At 43.6% G+C, this 22,476-nt stretch overlaps 1 protein-coding gene across 2 annotated transcripts in view; it reads left to right on the forward strand.

The window, feature by feature from the left end:
* The window catches only part of GALNT18 (polypeptide N-acetylgalactosaminyltransferase 18), a 334,135-nt gene that overhangs the window by 67,734 nt on the left and 243,925 nt on the right, over positions 1-22,476 (forward strand). Inside the window, exon 1 of one of the 2 annotated variants that reach the window (XM_081840989.1) lies at positions 8,819-9,541. The exons of the other annotated variant lie outside the window; for it this stretch is intronic. Coding sequence (XP_081697115.1) covers positions 9,307-9,541 — 235 coding nt within the window. The 5' untranslated portion in view covers positions 8,819-9,306. Of the gene's footprint in view, positions 1-8,818; positions 9,542-22,476 lie in introns of those variants that run through there. 2 annotated transcript variants of the gene reach the window in all.

Below are 22,476 nucleotides of genomic sequence, written 5' to 3' on the forward strand. Positions count from 1 at the left end.
GGCACTGAACAGGAGTACTCCACACTGCAACATTGCAGCCATCATCACCGCCATTTTATGCTAAATAACAGCCAAAATCACAGAAATGAAATGGCATATTATTTGTCTTTATTCTGCTTCCAGATTTTAAAATGCTAGATATGCCAGCACTTGGCACTACTAAATGTTCTGGGCAAAGGCTTGTTCTGAATCATGGGATCATTGAGAACAAGTTAAATTACTTAAATGTCCTTGTCTTACTTATAGCCACCCTCCCATTTGTCTGCGTCAGCACCGTTCACCACTCACGATCAGGCTTTCCTGGTTTTTGTATGAAGCAAAATTATCTTAGGGCCAGCTCTTGTCTACACGACACATCACAACGGAGATTTCTGATCACCAATTCTTTGTGCATTATAAATTAAGCAAGCTAAGCAAAGGAGCCTGTGATCAGTTTATAATGAAGGCAGAGATTTAGCAAGTGGAAATTATATAAGAATAATGGTGGGGGCAGAATGGGGATAGAATGAAGAAAAGTGAAGAAGACGCAGAAAATGGAACTGATTATCAGCTGCTGGGAAGTGAATGCAGCTGTTGTGCTCAGGCTCTGCTTGCAGGTTTCATGTTGGTTACTGTGAGAGCAGTTTTGGACTAGATGGGCTTTTGGCCTGATCCAGCAGAGCTCTTGCTGCTTATCTAAAGAGAAGTAATAAGCAGAGATAGGGAGAGTTGAAAGAAAAGGAAGAGCAGAATAAACAGAGGAAAGCAAGCTCATCCACTAAATATGTCAGCAGTCTGACTGTGCTGCCTCTTTCCTGCATTCTTTTTTTCTTTTTACTCAGTGCTCTTGGGACTGGTGGACTCTACACTTATATTCTAATTAGTCTTATTATTAGCTCACTCCAGCTGTTGTATTACAACGCTGAATGGCAATGTACAGTTAGAAGCACATGCTGAGCTAATTAGCTCATTGAATTGAAGAGTGAACTTCTGGCCTTCACCTTCCAAACCCCAGAGACCTTTCTGTGTCTTGTTCAGCTGACTGAACAACCATCACACACAGGCACAAGCCACTATCGGCTGATGCCACATCCCTCTCAGGCCCCATATGCACTATACATTGAAAGCAGTATCATGCCATTTTAAATGATCATGACTCCCCTCTCCTAGGCAAATCCTGGGAACGGTAGTTTACAGTGGTGCCTCGCAAGACGAAATTAATCCGTTCCGCGATTCTCTTCGTCTAGCGGTTTTTTCGTCTTGCGAAGCAAGCCCATTGACAGCTTAGCGGATTAGCACTATTAGCGGTCTAGCGGCTTTTAGCGATCAGCTGAGAAGCGGCTTATCAGCGGAACAGCTGATAAGCGGCTTAGCGCTTAGGGAAAGGGCAAAAAAAAGCGGGGGGGAAACCGCGGGAACTCGCAAGATTTTTTCGTCTTGCGAGGCAACCCCATAGAGAAATTCGTTTAGCGAAGCGCCTCCAAAACAGAAAACCCTTTCGTCTAGCGGGTTTTCCGTCTTGCGAGGCGTTCGTATTGCGGGGCACCACTGTATTAAGGATAATAAACATTGGCAGGAGACTCCCTATTCTCTTCACAGAGCTACAATTCCCAGAGTTCCCTGGAAAGAGGGGTTGACTGTTAAACCACTCTGAGGCTTATAGCTCTGTGAGGGGAGTTGTTGTTGTTTAGTCGTTTAGTTGTGTCCGACTCTTCGTGACCCCATGGACCGAAGCACGCCAGGCACTCCTGCCTTCCACTGCCTCCTGCAGTTTGGTCAAACTCATGCTAGTGGCTTCAAGAACATTGTCCAACCATCTCGTCCTCTGTCGTCCCCTTCTCCTTGTACCCTCCATCTTTCCCAACATCAGGGTCTTTTGTGAGGGGAATTGGGGTCCCCTAAACCTCATCACTCCGAAGAAACTATAGTTTGCTGGTTTCCTTGGGGGAAGCCATGACTATTTGGAGTGGTATGATACTGCTTTATAGTGCAGATGGGGCCTCAATGTCCCCAGCTGAAATAACAGTATCAAAGTACGGTACTTACTGATTCAGTGAGACTCTCAGAACAAGATTCCCCTCATTTTAAATTGTGATGAATGAGCAAGTGAGCTCTCACTCATTTTCTGCCTGGTTCTAACAGTCCTGAATAGAAAAATGTTACTTACTGAAGAACGCTCAAAATCTATATTTTCAAATGAAGGATCGGATGGCAAGGGAGAAAATAGCAGAAAATCCATTCAAATAGTGTAATCTTTGAGAACAAATCCACCCAGGTTCCACCTAGGAAATCTGGGTAGTGATGCTTTGCTCATTTATCTGGGAATAAGATCCATGAACTCAGTGGGCCTTTCTTCTGATATATATATATATATATATGCTTTCGTAGATTTTCACGGGTACAGGAATGCAGGTTTTGGTGTCCTCGGGTGTCTTCCCGTGTAAAAGTTGGGGTGTCTAGGCGACGTTTCGACGAGGTCTCACTCGTCATCTTCAGGCTGGTGCTTTCGGCTTCTTGTTACTGGAACAGAGCAGGATCTCAGTGTTTGAGTTCCTATAAATACTGTAGAGGGGGTGTGGTGTATAGCCTCCAATGTTCTGGGCAGAGAGGAAGTTCCCAGGCTAGTGTGCCTTTTCTTCTTTTGTTCCTTAATTACTTGAGAGGTATCTTGAGTGATTTCTTGAGTGATATCCTGAGTACCACTTAGGTGGGTCATTAGGTGTGGATTAGTTGTTAAAGTCTTTGTGTCTTGACCTCTTGAACTTTGTGAAGAGTTTTCCTGAGAAGATGGCTGTACTGTACTTAGTTGTGCTCTGGCTTGGCTTACATTGGACAAACAAACAGACGAATAAATGCACGTATCGCAGAACACAAGAATGCCGTCAAAAAAGAAGAAAAAACTTCCTCTCTTTTCCAACACATGAAAGAAACAGGACACGAAATTAATTTTGCAGATTCCAAATTGCTCTTTAACACGGAACATCACCACAAGAGAATAATCATGGAAGCCATCGAGATAGAGAAACACCCTCACAACATGAACAAGCGTGACGACACATCCCGCTTGCCAGACATCTGGAAATTAGCCCTCCCCACAAAAACTGACACCAGATCCAGAGGCACACAGAACGCCAACACCAATCAACCACACCAGACCCAAACCCAGACCCTCTCCACAGATGAATTACAGACACCATCCAGTAGCCAATCCATGGTGGCACCTCCGGATGCTGCACCCCCCTGCAATCCCTACACAGATCTGGCTGACACAAGCCACAAAACCACAGCTCGCCCCTATACACGAAGCCAAGCCAGAGCACAACTAAGTACAGTACAGCCATCTTCTCAGGAAAACTCTTCACAAAGTTCAAGAGGTCAAGACACAAAGACTTTAACAACTAATCCACACCTAATGACCCACCTAAGTGGTACTCAGGATATCACTCAAGAAATCACTCAAGATACCTCTCAAGTAATTAAGGAACAAAAGAAGAAAAGGCACACTAGCCTGGGAACTTCCTCTCTGCCCAGAACATTGGAGGCTATACACCACACCCCCTCTACAGTATTTATAGGAACTCAAACACTGAGATCCTGCTCTGTTCCAGTAACAAGAAGCCGAAAGCACCAGCCTGAAGATGACGAGTGAGACCTCGTCGAAACGTCGCCTAGACACCCCAACTTTTACACGGGAAGACACCCGAGGACACCAAAACCTGCATATATATATATATATATATATATATATATATATAAATAATTGTAAATGGAACACTTGTGGACTTCTCACAGGCATCTGGTTGGCTACTGTGAGAACAGGTTGCTTGAGTAAATAATAATAATAATAATAATAATAATAATAATAATAATAATAATAATAATTTTATATATACCCCACCTGGGTATATATAGACGGGCCTTTGGTCTGATCCAGCAGGGCTCTTCTTGCATTCTGTGTTTTTTAAAGAGTGATAACTATAAGAGAAGACTCGACTCCCTGGAAAAGACCCTGATGTTGGAAAAGATTGAGGGCACAAAGAGAAGGGGACGACAGAGGACAAGATGGTTGGACAGTGTTCTCGAAGCCACCAGCATGAGTTTGACCAAACTGTGGGAGGCAGTGGAAGACAGGAGTGCCTGGCATGCTCTGGTCCATGGGGTCACGAAGAGTCGGACACGACTAAATGACTAAACAACAACACAACTATAAGATTGATTGTTCAGACTGGGGAAATGAATGCTGCTTGCTGTTCATATGTGCTTAGTCACATGCTGCTTGCTACTTAATATTTAATTGCAATCAAATAATATATTTTAAGTAAATTAATCATGATTGTTTTTTATGCCTCATGGTATTCAGCGAAATAGGTGGTTCGCAGGTGTAATCATCTGTGGTTTGAAACGCAGAGTAGGTTATTGCTTCTCTTTGGCTTCTCTAACAAATGCCTCTGCTCATTATATATTTTTTTAATATATATATATAAAGTAAACAGAACTGTGTGGCACAATCTTCCCCAATTTAGTGCTTGTAAAATGTTTTGGACACCAACTCCCATCAGTCCCAGCCAGGACGAACAATGGTCAAGCATGATGGGACCTCTAACACAAAACATCTGGAGGCTGGGCAAGGCTGGTGTAGTAGGTAGATTGTTGGATTTTGTATGGGAAGAGCTGAGTTCAAATCTTTACTTTATTTGGCAATCTAGTGGAAGTCATTGGCTCTGCTTAAGCCTGCTTAAACACAGGAAGTGATGTAAGGATTGATTAAAAAAATGAACAGTAAAGCTTTTTGAACCCAAACATTTACATAACTAAATGACTGAAAATATTAAATGTAGTTCGAGTATGTGTACCTTCTGCACTGCAGGTCACCAATCTGGAAAAGAGCTATTATATAAGAGCAATGGGGGTGGGGTGTGGGAAACGGGGAGAATGGCTGATATGACTGTTCCACTTCTGTGCCTAGCAAACTATATGGACCTAAAAAGAGCTCCAGTGGTTTAGACCAAAGCCTTATCTGGTCCAGCATCCTGTGTCTCACACTGGCAAATCAAATGCCTACAGGATGTAAGCAAGAAGGACATGAGCGTAATAGCTTGCTTCTGTTGCTGTTCTCCAGAGACCGGCATTCAGAGGCATGTTGCTTCTGATCTAGGAGACAGTATATTAGCTGAATGAAGTCAGGTCATCAGAGCTGCTGACATTCACCAACAGAGTTTTCAAGGAGCTATAAAGGCACATATCAGAGTTCTCATGAGTGTGTTAAGAAAAATGCCTATAACCGCATGTAAGATATCATAGTCCAAGACACTAAATTCAAGTAGTCTTTTAGTTTTGAATGTAGCGACATGAGGATGTGGACAAGCTACATGAAGATGTGTGTTGTCCCCTTAAGAGAACCACCCTGCAACCAGGGTGTTAAAACAGCAATCACCCAGTGATGAATATCCCCTTTTGAGTAAGGTGCTTGAGAAGGTGATGGTGGTCCAACTTCAGACATGCTTGAAAGAAGCTGATTACATGGATCTGTTCCAGGTTCAGGCCCAGCCATGACACTGACACCACCATGATGTCTCCAGATATTAGCATGACTACAATAAATAAATCCTCTATAGATGTAATATGGTAGTTAAAACATAGTTAACTAAATACATAGTTAACTAAATCCTGTCTGCATTAGAATTTTTTTTTTGTTTTTGTTTATATATATAGAACATTCCTAGGCCAGCATGCAGTTCTCTCCTGCAATCAGTATTTGAAGCTGCATACAAATTTTCAAGTCAAGCAGATCCACCCACATGACTACAAATAGCATTCATACCCTGTAACTTGCTACCTCCTCTTACAGGCTTTTACCTCACAGGCAGTTCACCTCATGACACCTCGGAAGTAGCATTTATAGTTCGGCCTGAACAGTATGCGGTCTATGCTTCTGGGGGGAGCGGCGGCCACTAATTTGGCAGAATTACAGGGGAATTTACCAGCACCATACTTGTGGTATAAGGAATGTTTTTCTATACGTAGCCCTGTTCTGCTGAGTTTCCTTCCACCGCCTCCATAGCCTTGTACAAGCATACATACAACCTAATCCCTGGAGTTAAATGTAACAGCATCGAAAAATGGGAGGAAGTGCTGAAGAGAACAAATAGTTCATAGTTACGAGGTCAGAGGGCATTGCTGTTCCCTCACCTATGCCTCAGTTTATCAAAGGGCTGAGCAAGTTAGAGCCTTCCGATGCTTTGGGCACCTATTTAATTGCTTTACAGCAGTCAGTGTGCTGAGTAGTGTTCGAATTACAGAGGGGGACAGAGAAAGGCAGTGCCCATTAATATTGGTAGAGGACTGTTGTACCATTTATTGGAAGGTCCTGTGCAAAAAGAACAAGCAACCCTGTAAAACAGGAATGGCTGAGGGGCAAGCTGCCTATCGCAGTGCAGCTGAGCGGGTTTTTTTTCTAAAACAAAAACCAAGAGCCCCTACTCCATGACAAAAATCCCTCAGAAGAGAGCCATCAATGTGCAAAAAAGATAAAAGGATGTGAGAGAAGGGAGGATACTAAACCATTTCATGTCAGGAGATTCATATTATACAGAAAGCTGTAACTGAAGTGTTTGTGAAACAAATATTCATAGGAGTTTTTCCTCAAACAGAGCCCCCCTCCTAATCATTTACTGGAATCCAGTTTGCTGTAGTCCAAGGATGGAGAACCTTTTTTGTTTTGTTTCCTCAAAGGTATACAGGTGACAAGCATTTTGCGTGCAGGTTCTGTTTGTGGCTCCCATGCAAATTGGCAAAGCGCACATAAGCCTGCCCCACCCTGCCCTCTTCCTGGTCCAAAAGGACCCACGTGTTGCTAGACATGCACCAATTGTATGCAAACAAAATGGTCACCACCTGTACTGGCAGTGAGTGGAACCAAGGCCAGTAGTGATGACCACTAACTTAGATGTCTTTAAAAGAAATTCACTGGTGAGAAGGTTATCAGTGGTTACTAGTCACAATGGATATGTTCTTCCTCCTCTGTCAGAGGTAGCATGCCTTTGAATGCCAGCTGCTGGGGAAAGGGATTACAGGTGGGGAGAGTGTTGTTTTGCTCAAGTTCTGCTTATGGGTTTCTCATAGGCAACTTGTTGGCCACTGTGCAAACAAGAAGTTGAACAAGATGGACCTTTGACCTGATCCAGCAAGCTCTCTCTCTTTTGTTCTTATGTGTGGAGCCAGGGCAAAAGTACACCCACTTTTGTATCATTCTCTCAGTGTGTCACCCCATCTCACTCTCTGTTATCCCAGCTTTATCTCTCCAACACTCTCCTCCCAAAAAACACAGCTATTTTGTCTTTTATGGAATATTAATTGTACTATTGTAGCAGTGGTTTTAGTCTGTAACTTTTATCTTATTGAACTCTGCTTTGGTAGCTTTGGGCTGTGGAGCACTTTATAAAAAGATTGCATATAAACGAACACAGAGATTGTTTACAGAAGGCTTCACCAACCCCTTCTATTGCTCTGTTTCAGCTCTGTCCACGTCCATTTCCCCCCTCCTGTTCCCATCCTCTCCTTTCCAGGCTGATGGCCTGCATAAGTTCAGAGCAGCATAGACCCGATGTCTTTGGTGCACATAAGGGAGGGTCAGACTTGTCAAATAATAAAGTTTGGCCATGACACTTGAAGTTGGTGTCATTTTTGCAATACTGTGTGGGCTAAGCACCTAAAGAAGTTTGATTAGAGCCATGCAAGTTTAGACAGTGGGCAGCATGTCCACGCAAATAAGAGATGCTGCTAGAAATGGGAATAATATGCAGAGTCTCTCTATAGTGTTTGACTTTGACCTGTTAAAACCCCTTTGACTTTTAACTGCTTTTGTTTTTGCTAGTTTGTCTTTCATCTTTTTGTGTACTATGTTAGTTTCATGTAAGGCACCTTGCATATTTATGTAGAAAGGTGAGTTATAAATTCAGCAACAACAACAACAGTGTCACCCAATGATGCAGCAGCACTCGGGAGTTCTTGGGAGGGTACGCAGAAAAAGAGACTGTGAATTTTTTCTGGAGAAGAACATAATAACAAGCAACAATCATGCAATTAGAGCCATATAGTTAGCAATCAGAAGCACTCGAACAAGCGGTGAACAGGGCCGGGACTTTAATTCATTGCCAGACTGGGGAATTACTGAATACATGCAGCCAAAGAGGAAGGGACCCGGCGGTTTATAGGCGCCAGGGGGATTTCCCTGGCTTTGTCCCAGCAGCAGATCAATGAGATTCTAAGATGAGGCGTTAAGAGCTGCCCGAGCAATAATCGCCTTATTTGCTTCGAAATACCTTATTGACCCCCTTAGTCACGGTGGGCGCCGCAGGTGGTGGCAATAAACAGGAGTCAAATAAAAACAGCGAGGCGCAGCAGGTTCTCCAAGAAGCAGAAGAGAGAGGCTGGGCTGGAAAACAAATAGAATTAACCTTTTCCTCTCACATTCGGTGGGGGCGGTAAAACTTCAGCAGGCCCGGTGGGTGGGTTGCAGGAGCCTCCGAGCTTGATCTGCGCTGCAGGTTGGCTCCCCTGGCCGGGAGTTTCCACCTCGCAAACGCCCTCGCGCTGAGCGCGCGCGCCTACCAACGCACAGAGCTAGCGAGTGAGCGACTGAGAGGAAGGCATGCAATACAGCAGGTGGGCCTCTGACGAAGCCCCGTCCCTCCCGCGTCCCCATTGGTCGGGCGATCGGTGCCGCCGGCGCGCTCTGGGGCGGTGCCTCTCGCTCATTGGAGAGGAGGCCTGCCGGTCTGCGGGCCGTACACACCGACTCGCCCGCTCGCAGCTTCCAAGGGCTGGCTTTGGAGCAGTGGCTGCGAGGCTGTGGGAAGCAGCGCCGACGAGGAGAACAAAGTTTTCGCAACATTTGGGCACCTGACTCCGCACTTTTCCACGCGCCTGGCGTCCGGGGCGAAGCTGCTCAGCCTGGAAGAGGACGGGTTTGCTCTTGTTGCGGCTCTTGAGGGGTGGGAAGGCAAAAAAGTTTTAGGCGCTTTTTATTTTATTATTTTAAGCCTGCGGGAACCTCGAGGCGCCAACTCTCCCCTCAGCTCTGCTTCGGGGTAGGGCAAGGGATGTTCCTGGTCTGGGGAGCAGCCCCGGTTTCGCATGGGAACTCACTGACTTGAGCGGCGTGCTGCGCGCTCCCCAGTCCTCGGAGAAAGTGAAGGCAGGCTGTTAATAATATACATGCCGGCTATTTCTTTATAGCGTGCCGTGGGTTTGTGGGTTTCTCCCTCGCCGCCCCGTTTGGTAACCGGACCACAGGGTTTCCTTGGAGCTATATGGAGGGATCTCAGCATGGTTTGCACCAGGAAAACCAAAACTTTGGTGTCCACCTGCGTGATCCTGAGTGGAATGACTAACATCATCTGCTTGCTCTACGTGGGCTGGGTGACCAACTACATTGCCACGGTCTATGTGAAAGTGCAGGAGCCGATCTCGGAGAAAAAGTTAGAGGAAGACAAAGGGGACACTTTAAGGATTATAGAAAGGCTGGACCATTTGGAGAATGTCATCAAGCAGCACATACAAGGTACTTCGTCTCTTCCTCCAATTTTCTGCATTTAAATCGTGTCTGCAGGTTGCACTAATGCTTTTTTTTTTTTAACCATATGCGTGGTGGTTCCCCCCAGGTCAAATGCCTTTTGCCATGGGGCGGGATGGAGGAGGGCGAGATGGGGGGCGGGGGACAGAGAGAAGAGATCCATTCAGCGGGAAGAATCGGGGGCTTTGTGCAGCAGGCTGACTCTTCCTGGCCAGGCGAAAGTTCCTTCGTGGCTGCTGCTGCTGCTGCCGCCGCCGCCGCCGCCGCCTCTTGCGGGCTAGCTGCTTGGCGAGCGCGCGGGCTCCGGTTGCGGAGCTCGCACGCTGTTGGCTCGGCTAAGGGACGCCCTGTTGGCTTGATCTTTATTTATTCTCTCTCTAACCCCCCACCACCACCTCGACTGAAAGAAGCTTTTGGGTGAGCGAGCGGCAGGGGGCTCCTGGAGGCTGCTTGGTGCTGGCTCGATCCCCCCCCCCTTTTCCCTCTGCCGACCGCGAAGAAGTTAAATGTAGCCGATGCCCTCCTGGAGCCTCCACCGATGGCCGTGCCCAACCCGGAGCTTTGCAGAAGCCAGCAGTTTTGGGCATTCGCACGACGCCGATAAGATGGTGAGCCTTGCTCGGCCAGGACTGAGCTCCAGGGACGCGGGGTGGCTGGCTGCGGGGTGTCGATCCCATTCAGCAGCGCACCGGGAGCGGAATCTCCTAGGCGCCGAGTTGGGTGGGCGCTGTGGGTGTCCCCGTTGCTGCAAGAAACCTGCTAGGAGAAGTGACGCTGGGTGGGAAGAGTTGGGAGAGCTTGCTCCATGGTGATATCGGAGCCCCCCCTTTACGATCTGTTGCGCTGCTTTCCTTGGGGGGTTGTATTAGAGCTGTGTTTCTCCTTCTCTCTTCGCCCCTCCTCCCCATCTTCTGTTCTCCAACTCCTGGCCTAGTGTGATTAACTACTTTTGCATATGCATATAATATCTGGGGTTTGGGGTCTTGTTTACTAGAATGTGCTCATGCTCTGCTATGGAAGGGCCATTTAGGAGTCTGGTCCTGGCTGTAACGGTGTAATCTGTGGCATGCTAATTTGATCTCTGCCTGGCTGGCTGTATCTTCCTAAGTAAAGGATGGAGGGTTGCAGCAGGCAGGTTACCAAAAACGACTTCATTCCCAAGATTCTGCTTTTGGCCTTCCTTGTTTCTTTCCCACCCCTGCCCTAATGGTTGTTGGCATCTCCCATGCACTCAGTGTGTAATGTACTCTTTGCTTGCGTTTTTGACTGGGTGGGAAATGTCATCCCAACGGGTTTAGGAGTTGGGTAGCTAAGGAAGAGTTAAATCGTTTCTCTCCCCCTTACCTCGATTTTCCCTTGCATTTTTTCTGGAGGGGGGCACCCTTGACATGTTTTAACAGATTTCACTGTGTTTTTCACTTCCTATGTTTTAGATTGTGAGATAAATTAACAGATAAATTACATGTGAGATAAATTACATGTAGTTATTTGGTCTGCGCACCTGTGGGATAGCATCCATTATAAGCTCTAGGATTGTAATGTGGTAGAATAAGATGTTTCCTCTTGAAATAGCAAATGTCTGGTAACACCATCAAGTACTAACCTACTTTTCCGGGGGGGGGGTCTATTCAGTTCTTTTCCTTTGTCTCCACCCGAACCTAATAAAATAATTATGCTACTTTTACAGCTGGCAAACAGACTTCCTTTCTCCTGGGTCTGCTTTGCCCTCTGTTCTAGAATGCTAGAGATGTTACTCAGTGAAAATATGTGAAATGAATTGCAAACAGAGTATGCGTGGGACCTACAGTAGGTTTTTGTATGTAAATGGTGGTGTTAGAAGGTCTCTCTGCAGCTTGCTTCCTGGGTTTGGTTTGTTATGCACTATGTATAAAGGCAAGTTGTTACAATGCACATTTCTTCCTCCGCCTTTCTATTGGAAAAACCAGGGCAAAAAGCTAAAACAGTTTCCTTTCAGGATACAATGTGAGTCTGCCCGTGCTAAACTTTCTTACTGTTGTCTTTGGGATCCTAGAACTTGGTTTTGTTTTTATTAAGGAGGAACATAGTCTTGTTATAGCAGCACAAGGCAGAGTGTTTTTGTTTTTGTTTAAGTAATAAAAACATAAGGTGCTCCAGTTCACATGAGGTCTCTGGAGTCATCACTCCACTAGGCTTCTTTCCAATACTTTGACACACTGTCCTAAATAGTTGGCAGTGGCATAGTCAAACTCCAAAGTCAAGGTTTGTGATATACTGCTGGTGTGAAAAGGTGGACACAAGAAGGGGTTCCATGGGAGAATCTGCTGTGAAACACAATACTTTCTACCAAGGTTGCCCCAAGATATTTAGCCACTTGAGGCAAACCACAAAATGTATCCCCCCATAATCCAGAAAAGAATGTCTGAGTAAGATCTACATAGGGAACAAGGGTGGGAGGAGACCAATAGGGCATTCTATTTGCCAAGAGGCTGCTTGGCAAATAGGTGGCATGGGGGAGGGATGCCAAGGAGTTGTCAGATCCAGCCTCTAAGGAGTGTGCCACAGCCGTCACTGGCCACCATGGAAGTAACAGTGGGTGAAGCATTCCTTGGAGGCTGGATCTGATGCCCTTGTGGATCCTTGCTTTCTACATGTGAACTCTTGGCAGCTAAAGGAACTGGGATAACAGGGTGGGAACAAGGTCTGCTGGGGATCTTAGAAGTGCTATGAGTCTGGGACTAGATGTTCTTCTGAATAATACATAAGGCTATTCTTTATCAGGATAATGCTGGACATAAGCAAATGTAGGATAGTATTATCCTTTTATTATCCTTTATTAGAATTCAATCCTTAGTAAGTATGCAGAGAATTGTTGCTTTAGAATATATAGTAGTAGTGTTGAACGTGGCCTGAGATTCTGAATCTGATTTCACTGATGAATGGACAAGCATGACTAGAGATCCTAAAATGAAGAAGTTGTGGGTCATTTTACAGAGAAATTAATATATTATTCCATACAATTTAGATCACATCAACTGGTTGCTCCTTTGGCTTCTATCCATTTCCAAATATGTCTCTGTAGGAGGGAGTTGTGAAATTTGTTCCAAGAAAAGAAGTGGCCACTTGAATTTGAAGTGGTGTACCTTAATTAAATAAAGAGATCTGATGTGGTGTGGTGAAGGGGGTGAACTCTGACGCAGAAAGGGGCCAGTTTGGATCTCAAACATGAACTTAAAACAAGTGGCCATAAGCCACTTGTGCTAGCTTTGAAGCACAATCCTGTGCATATCTACTAGGAAGTAAGGCCCATGGAATTCATTGGGCCATACTCCCAAAAAAGTGTGCTTAGGATTGCAGCATCACCATCTGCATATGGGGATTATGATGCCAGTCTACTTTACAGGGTTGGGCCAGTGTTGTTATCTCCATAAAATTTGAAGATAAGGAGGATGAAGCTTGAAAGGCTGTGATTTGTCTATGGCTATTTAGTGAGTTTATGGTTGAGGTGAGATTTAAACCATGGACACTGCCTACTGTACATGGTTAATAAATGGGTTACTGAGCTGATATGTCACTCGCTTTTAAAACTCTTAAGTACTAGGTTAAAAACTAAGAATTTTTGATCTGATCACAAAAAGTGAAAGTCTTATATTAGAAATATTAGTTCCTCTGTAGGATATTGGAGAAATTCTGTAAATAAATACTGGAGGAGTGGGGGGTTATCAAGGCCTTTCATTGGAACTTAGTAGACTCTATAATGTAGTGGCGTTCAAAGTGAAATAATGCACAAAGATGGCTATATAAATCTACTGTGTTCTGCCAAACACAAAGATTTCTTTGAGTGAATGGCAGGAAAATGTATCTGGCAGACGCTCCCAAGGAAACAAAATGGGAACACAGTATTGGTTTGGCATGAAATTGCATCTGCCAGACCTTTGAATGTCTACACACAAAAGCTAAAGAGAGAATGTAGCAACATTTTCAAAGTAACTGAAAGGAGGCTGTCAGGTGCCTATATTTTGACCCCAAACAGAAATTCAACAGTTCCAACAACTGGAAGAGGTCTGAAAACCAACCCAAAGTGGGATCCCACTTTTAATTTAAAATTTAATCATAATTTTGTGGGCTAAGAAAGGACAGCTGCTTTATTGAATTCGGGAATCAATCAGTGTGTATGTGTAGGTAAGAGGAAATAATGTTTCTTGCCTCCAGGATAAAATGTGGTTTGATACAGTGCATGGAATAATGTAATGAAATAGAAATCTTTATTGGCAACAAATTTAGGACAAACAAACAGTAGTTTCTAGCAAATGCTTTCTAAAAAGTTACTTGATAAAGTTATGGAAGGTTGAAAGCTATACTTGTTAAGGATATAAGCTCTTCTGCACAGACGGTAAAATTTTTATTTCTGACAAAGTCATCTGTTTCTGTGTGAACACATGATCTCCTTGAAATGGTTACTTACACTATCCTTTGTACACATGATGATATGAAAATAGGAGTTGCTTTGAAAGGCTCCTTGTGGCATTCTCAGACCCCATATGCACAGGAAAGCTTTGATGCCTCTAACTTAACACCAACCATGTGAAGACTTGAGGACCACAGTAACTATGAAGGTATTCGCCCATGCCTTGACTTAAGAAGCTGAGGTGTGAATGTGCCTTCTAGCCACATACAGATAATTCCTTCATGTGAAATGGCAAATGAAGCAGGATGACTTTCATCAACTATAGTTCCCATTTTGCCTGAACTCGGAAACTATGGTTAACTGCATTGGAGCAAGCTAGGATACAATTGCCTTAACTAACTCACTATTTTTTTATTATTTTCATGTTAATTAGCAGTGAATAGCTGAATAGTATTTCTTCTTTGGGAGCTACACTAAGTAAACTGGGGGGGGAACCCCTCTGATCACTGTAAGAATCAGTAACTTCCATTTTCCTTAGAGCCTACAAACAAACAAGCAGTTTTGAATTCTGATAGTGTTTGCCTGCCTATCTCCACTACCTTTTCTTTTGTTTCCCATATATAATATTTTACAGTATAAGGTTCTCATAACCGGGGGCTTCTCTATTATAACTACCTATTAAAGTGTCAGGCACACTGACGGTGCTATATAAATAATAATTGATTATGATGATGAAGATAAATTGATCAGTTTTCCAAATACAAATTCCATGATGGATGGCACTGCTGTGCTGCAAATAGCTGAATTCTCATGCATTAACTTTGAATAGCTTAGGTAATGGACTTTTTAATACTGTATATGAATCTTTTTTGCGGGGGGGGGGGGGAGAAGCAGTATTCCATGTGTTCCACAAATTGTCCCACTGTGTTTTATTTTCTGCTTTCATTTATGCAGTATAATCTTGTACAGTTGAAAGGTTTCCACAATAAATCCACAATCTCAGCTGAAGAGATTCATCATGATCATTTATTCGTATGCCACTTTTCCATAGTTAAAATCATGCTCAAGGCAGTTTACAACATGCAAAAAATTACATAATTGCAAAAATATAGGAAAAGTAGTCATAAGTAGTAAATAAAAGCATATCAAAACATACAAAACAAAATCAATTATCCCACATGCCATAATACAATTGAAAAAGGATACTTTTGCTGTTATGGACATTAATTTTTGTAACATCTCCAAAGTTAAATCTTGCCCCCTAAGAAAAAACCCCCTAAACAATACCCTATCCCAAGAGTGTGTAGGCATCCTGAGAAAAGTAGTTCTTGAAGGACCTGCAGCAAAGATCATTTTTAGCCTCTTTGGCAGCCTTGGCTTGTAGCTGGAGTCAGTGAATCAAATAGTTAGGGTGACACCCTCTCAAGCCTGGTGGAAAGAGACTTGCAAGGCAGGGAGCAGGTCTTGCAGCTTTCAGTCATGGAGTTGACTTACAAGCATTGTAAAGACATAAGCTATCCAAACATTCTAAATTAACCTGCTCCCCTCTGTACCTTTGACAAGTTCTAGAAAAACAGAATGTTGAGGTGAAATAAAAAGATATCGTGCTGACTAGAGGCATGATCCTGACAGAGGTTAGCAGTTTAAAAGCCTCCGTTATCTCGGTAGGGGAGAGAAGCACACATATACATTTCAGTGTGAGAAATGTGTTTCAAATGCTCACTTTTGCCTTCACTTATGACATTTAAACTTTCTTATCTACTTTTAAAATATGGAGTGCAGCTACCACATAGTATAGTGTTAAGTACATTTACGTACTAAAAATTCTTCAGCTGCAATTCAGACAGCATAGATGTCAGAGCTGGAACAGCAAGCTGCTACATGTTTAGGTATTGTGCTTTGGGCCAGTTTGTTTCATATTTTAACAATGTGGTTTTAAAAAGTTAATTATTGTTGGATCTTAGAAACACTGTACTTTAAAACACTATAAAGATGTTCAGTATCCCTTGCAAAACTTAAGTTTTTCCATGTTGGATTCATGAGGAGTAATGTTTTCCCCAAACAAGCCCTTTCCCACCTCCTTATTCCTGAGTTTACTTGCATGTCTGTGTTCAAAATGACCGAGAATTCTTCAAAAATAGACTACAGTGGAATTTGAAACTGGTCTTGCTAGAGTCTGGCAAGTTTTTTTTTTTGTTTGTTACTTATTAAGCAACAATTATTAAGTACTTAAAAGTTTGCTACCAAATGCTCATTCCATCAGATGTGAACAGAATGGTTTATTGCTCCAGAAAAAAACTAAGTTGGGGAAGCTCCCTCTATTTGTTTTTGTCACCTTTCGGATTTGAATCTCTAGCAGGGAAGGTGTTGATACGTTCCCAGATCTTCTCTAGTAACCCCCCTGCACTTTACTATTTCCTATGCCCCAAACATTGCTATTGCTTAGTTTAAGAAAAAATACAAGTGTTGCAGTGCAGCAAAATGACTGTTCCTTTCTAGTGTTCAGATCAGACAGTCTTTGGACCAGAGAAAGAGGTAAATCTTCAAAATCAGAAACATTTTATTTCAGTCTGTGTCTCTCATTGGAAAATTCCTGGTACATTACTGATGGAAATAAAACATGGCAACAGCACATTTACAGAAGGATCAGTGGCGGAACAGGGTTTTTGTGTGTGTGTGTGTGTGTGTGTGTGTGTGTGTGTGTGCAGAACATCCACTGTTCAATCCCTGGCATCTGGAGCTAGAGCTGGGAAAGCCTTCTGTCTGAAACCTAGAGAACTGCCTCAATTTAGGTCCACTTAGCAGTGTGGACAATGCTAGATGGGCCAGTGGTCTTCTCTGGTATATCAGGCCACTTTCTGTGGTTCCACTGAAGTGACAACAAGTTAGGCTGATTGGTGGGGTTCACTTTCATTGTATTCCTATGCAGCATAGTGTTTTGAGATGTGCATATATGTGCTTCCGCTTTCATTAAGCTGGGCCCAAACGACATATCTTTTCTCATGCCATGAGGGTCATGCCGCTAATGGTAGATGCCACTTCTGTGGAGTTTGAAGATTGCTCCAGAAAGTTGTATTTGGTGTCTGTTTATTACATCTGTACACCACCCATATAACTGACCACAAAAGAAGAGCCATCAGTGTAAGAACACCAACCCAAGGGCCCAGGAAGTTGTTCAGCAGGCATGAACAAATCTGTTTTGAGGTATGTGGGATCTGGGAATAATTTGATCAAACACAGCAGCAGAATCAAATGTTCTTGCAAGCAGAACAGTTACAGAAAAGTAGTTTAAGTCAATTATAAAATCAAAGCTAATGGGAGCTATTAAAAGGAGTGTTCATGAATGGACCAAGTCCACTCGTGGCACACAGATGTATGTTTGAGAGTCTGCCTTCTCCAAATATATATAAAAAATGTAATGTGATGCATTTTATTCATCTGTAGAAGAGAGTTCATCCAGAATAATTCTGAAAACCCCAAAATTCCAGCAAGCTGGTTGAAAGCCAAATAAGGATTGTATCCCACCTCCCAAATGACACTTTATATTGGGGAGACGCCTTTCAACAGATGGCCTTCGATTTGCTATCCCTGCTGGAACAGACAACACCACCTGCCTGTACTGAGTGAAGGACCAATAGCTGCCTCTGTTTGTTATACCTGCTGCTGACTGGCAGATAACATCACCTACTACAGCAGAGGGAGGCGCTGAGTACTTCTGTGCTGTGCTTCTCATCTCTGCTGCTTACACACAGAGCATCAATTGCCAACAGCAGCAGGAGGGTCCCAAGGACTGTTCCCATTTTACCATCCCAGCTATGGTCATTTGACTTCACAAACTAGGTAGCAGAAGGACAGCCCAGTTCTGATGTTTTAATATATATATTGATTTAGTGTAAAGTGCTTTATGAAACTTAAAATTGTTTTATGCATCTTTAGTAACAGAAATGTGGACAAGCAATCAAAGTAATAAAAAGAACAATAACATTAATAGGTTTCATTTGCCACAACATTGACATTTTAGAGATGTTCTGGCAAGCCGCCAAACCCCCCCCCCCCGGACACTTTGAAATCAGCCTTGGAGTATTGAAAGGATATATGTGCTGATTGACTTGAACAAAACCCCAAGTAGTGAAAAATCAAAGATGATAAGAAAATGTTTTCAGTCATCTCTTTTCTCCACTTCCACTGCATACCACACTTCTAAGAACAATTTAACAAGAGGCTTTGCGTCTTTAGAGTAGTGAATCACCTAGCATTCGGTTTTTGGAGAACACATTCTTTGAAGCTTTTCATCCACTTCATCAAGTCATAGCTTGCCATAGACTTGATAAACAGTCTGGTAATCCCAGCATAAAATAATGCTTTTTTGACTGTTGCAGTGTCCTTGGGGCTTTATCTACACACGAGAGAGTAACACACCTGGAAAATTCAGGTTATAACACCACCTGCTAAAGATGATTTGGTCAAAAATAAGTGGGCTCATAATGTTGACAAAAGCACAGGCAGTGCAACTTTTGAAAACTGCTTGCTTTTCTAATTTTTTCAGCAAATTATACAGTTGGTCTACTCAAAGAATACAAAAGCAAGATAGCTTTGTGCAGAGTAATTTACCTTTAATCAATAAAGTTGGCAACTAACTAGGGGTGGGGTGGGGGAACTGCTAGTCTTGCCTGCTTCTGTGCCTCTAACCGCAGTCTGATGCACAGAAATCAGCAGGCGAAGCTTTTTGTAGCACTAAGCAACACATTATCACCTGCTAATGCTGCAGATCAAATCGCTCTTAAGCAGACTGCTGGGGAGGCTGGCCAAAAGATGGAAATGCAGCTCTGTAACCAGTGTGTGTGTTCCTTCTGAGGATTAAGGCTAATTCCCAGTCAGGGAATGCTTTCATGTGGGACGGGTAGGGAAAATTTTTTACTGCCTAAGAGCTGCATTTCATCATATTGCCATCTACAGGCTGCATGCCTATGGTGGGTGGGGCACCAGACATGATTCTTGCCTTTGTACAGTAGGCTGCAGGACTCTACAGGTACTACTCAAGGCGAGCAAGAGGCATTAGTACAGTTCAAGTGCATATTGCAGCAAGGAAAAAGAGCTAGAGGAAGGTGTGGAATGTGGTTGGAACCTAGGGAGAGGCCCAAGAGCTCAGTAGAGAGGACTGTGGGACTCTGGTTCCCCACTCTTTATTCTGGATGATAAAGGAGGGTCCTTAGGCATGTGGACTTGACTTGTGTTCAGGTGAATGTGACTAGATGCCCACTATAGACTTTGCCTGTGCAACACAGGAAAGATCAGGGACTAGTGGGGAGGGGGATTACACCCCTTTTCCTGTACATACTTTGAGTATTTGCATGTTGTGGTATATGCATGGACATCATGCTCACCAGCATGCAGGAAGCCTTGTGAATTTGTGGTTTTACATTACGTTTTCAGCTCTACAGTGGTAGTGGTGACACCTAAAAGGCATGGATAGTGCTCCATTGAACTGGAGTGTTCTCCATAGACCACTCACAAGACTTCTGTATGGGGTGTTTAAGGTTTCATGGCAGAGATGAAGGGAGAGACTCCTCAACACACAAGTCAATGTGGGAGGGAATCCCTTGAGTCCACAAGCCACATTTTACAATAGATCCCCCTATATGATCTACAGTAGTTGTCTAGTCATGTTTGCACGTAAAAGTAAGCTAGATTTTATACCTTATTGTGGCTTGTCAGGAATAAGCAGCTTGTTTTGATAGTTTATCATCTTTACACTAGAGCCATTTCCCCCCTCCCATAATTAAAGAAATAGCTTAGTGTTTGGGGATGCGGTTGTTAAACAAATCGACTAACAAAGAACAAAACATTTCCCCTGCTAACTACAATGCTTGCGAAATAGCACACAAAGCTAATGCAGTCATAATGTGTCAAACAATCTTCCTGCCATGTGCAATAACTATAAATCAATATGTGCTTGTCTGCTTGACAATACCTAGAAAAGACCTTTGATTTTTAGGGGGGGGGGGAATGAGTATAATTCCAAATCATTTTTCTTCATTGTATTGATTACAGCTTTCCTGCTTTGCCTGGAGTCATCAAATAGCAAACTATCTGCTAAAGCAGATTAGCACATTTCTGGCAATTATTTTTTTAAAAAACAAACCATGCAAAATTCATATCTAAATATACTTCAGAGAGAAATAAATTGTTTTGTACAAAGATGATTGAAGGAAAATAAAACTTCTGATGCTGCAAATAGTTGAACTGTGGAGAAAAAAAAGTGTGGTCAAGAACATTGCACAAAGGGCTATTTTCAGGGCTGATCAAAATTCTAATATGTGCTGGAGCAGCCTTTATCATATACTAGGCCTAGCTCAAAGGCTGCTAAATGGCTTGTTACTTGCTCTATAGGAGCAGAATAAAGGCCTTTGCACCTAATATTTTGCCCCTTGGTGGAAAGGACCTGTGTGCATGTATTTTTGTGCACATGCAGTGGTGCTGGTTTATCTGCCTTTTTGACAAAGATAAGTCAATACCACTGGCTGGAGGCAGAGTACCGTATTTTTTCGCTCCATAGGACGCACCTGACCAAAAGACGCACCAAGTTTTTAGATCAGGAAAACAAGAAAAAAAAAATCTGACTCAAATGTTGTACTAAACTATTTAAAACAGCAAAGTGGGTGGCTCCTGTCCACTTTGCTGCTTTAAAGCGAGCCACGGTATATATTGAAGAGAATGGAAAAAGGACAGACATTCCATTATCATGTAGCTGTTTTCATTATCACTGGGAAGTCAGTATTGCAGCAGTCACAAAAACTAAAATTGGAGCATTTTACTGTTATTAATCAAGAATATTAATAGTCAGGGAGAGAAACCAGGGCTGTGCAAATGAGAAGTGCTTGGAGTACGGAGGAACAGCAAAGAGATCAAATGATTGCGCTCCAGTTCCTAAATCTCTGAAGTTTTCTCAAAACAGGCATGGTTGTTTTGAAAGGAAGATTCAAAATGGGGGGACTCAGCAAAGAACAGAGGAGGAAAAGAGGGCAGATAAATAGCTTCCATTTAATAACAAGAGAACACAATGTTTTTGGTTTGGTATAGGTGGACTGTACTTGCGTGTCGAGGTCCCCAGGTCCACCCCAATAACTCACACATCACACAGAAATTTTTGTTTAAGATTTTTGGCATAATTTTGGCCACAACTTTATTAAAATACAAATTTGTGAGTGGTTGCGTAGGCATTGGTTGCGACTATCTGCCCCCACCATGGGGGACAGACTGACATTCCGCACGATGTGAAAGTCAGAATGGGGAAATACACTTGGGGGTTACGCGGAGCAGGGAACCTGCCCTCACCCCAAATGCAACCAGGAGCTCATTGCTATGGCCCGAGCCCCCTTGTCAGAGTGGACAAGCAATAGTTAGCTCCCAATTCCTTTAACGGAATCCCTTGCAGCAGCAGCATTAGAGGGGCAGGCACAGCCAATCCATAATCCCCTCCACCAAAGAATGAACCAATGCCTAACCGCGAACCTTACAAGTTGTGACGATTTGCTACGCAGTAGGCAAAAACCAAATGGCCCCAGCCAATCAGCCAGATGGACAAAATTCCTACTAGGCCCCCGCAACAAAGCAGATGACCCCATGACAGGCATAGCAAGGTCAAAGCAAACAACCCTATTCTTGGGAGGGAGGGACGGGCAATCCAATGCACGGGCGAAAAGAGGAAGCTCTATGCCTTGTGCAAGGAGTTTTACTATTTTTCTGGCTGTCAATCAATAAATGGCAACATTAACTTCTTCCCAACAACAAGGGAAGCCCCAATCGCATCAGTGGCCAACGATCAATTAGCCCGCCCCCCAACTTTGGAGTGTCCTGGCGGCCCCCACCACAACACGTGCTGTCCATGAAGGAGAACACGCTTTGTAAGAATTTGTATAATGAATTATAGATTTGGAGTGGAATATCAGTGCCTCTTTTCAGCAATAAAGATTAGCTGCTAGGAACATGGTCCACACACAAACACACAGGATGTCTGGTTATAGTTGTGCAGTTTAAACTGTTCCTGAGCCAGATGCCTGCTCAGTTTTAGCTGAGCTCACTATTACTGGTTTGTGGAGATGCTTTGCATGTATTTGTAACTATTTCTGCAAAACTGCTACTTGAAGAAATCCCCAAACTTAATATTTTTAAACTTCAAATGGAGCTCAGAATCCAGTTAGGCAATCCTTTGCAGTTGAATTATGAGGCACTGAAAGACAGCAATTTGCTAATCCCCACGAGCATCCCAGGAACACACAGCCTTCCCTCTGCTTGCAAACCTTGTCGGGGCTTCAGGGGAAAGCAAAGGCTTTAGGCAGAGCAGTGTGGCTTTCCCCCCACCCCCAAAGAGCACCCCAGGAGCGCGGGGCAAAGGCGCACAGCCTTCCCTCTGCTTGCAAACCTTGTCGGGGCTTCAGGGGAAAGCAAAGGCCATAGGCAGAGCAGTGTGGCTTTCCCCCCACCCCCAAAGAGCACCCCAGGAGCGCGGGGCAAAGGCGCACAGCCTTCCCTCTGC

Source organism: Podarcis erhardii (assembly GCF_964252035.2).
Source record: "Podarcis erhardii genome assembly, chromosome: 1".
Lineage (NCBI taxonomy): Eukaryota > Metazoa > Chordata > Lepidosauria > Squamata > Lacertidae > Podarcis > Podarcis erhardii.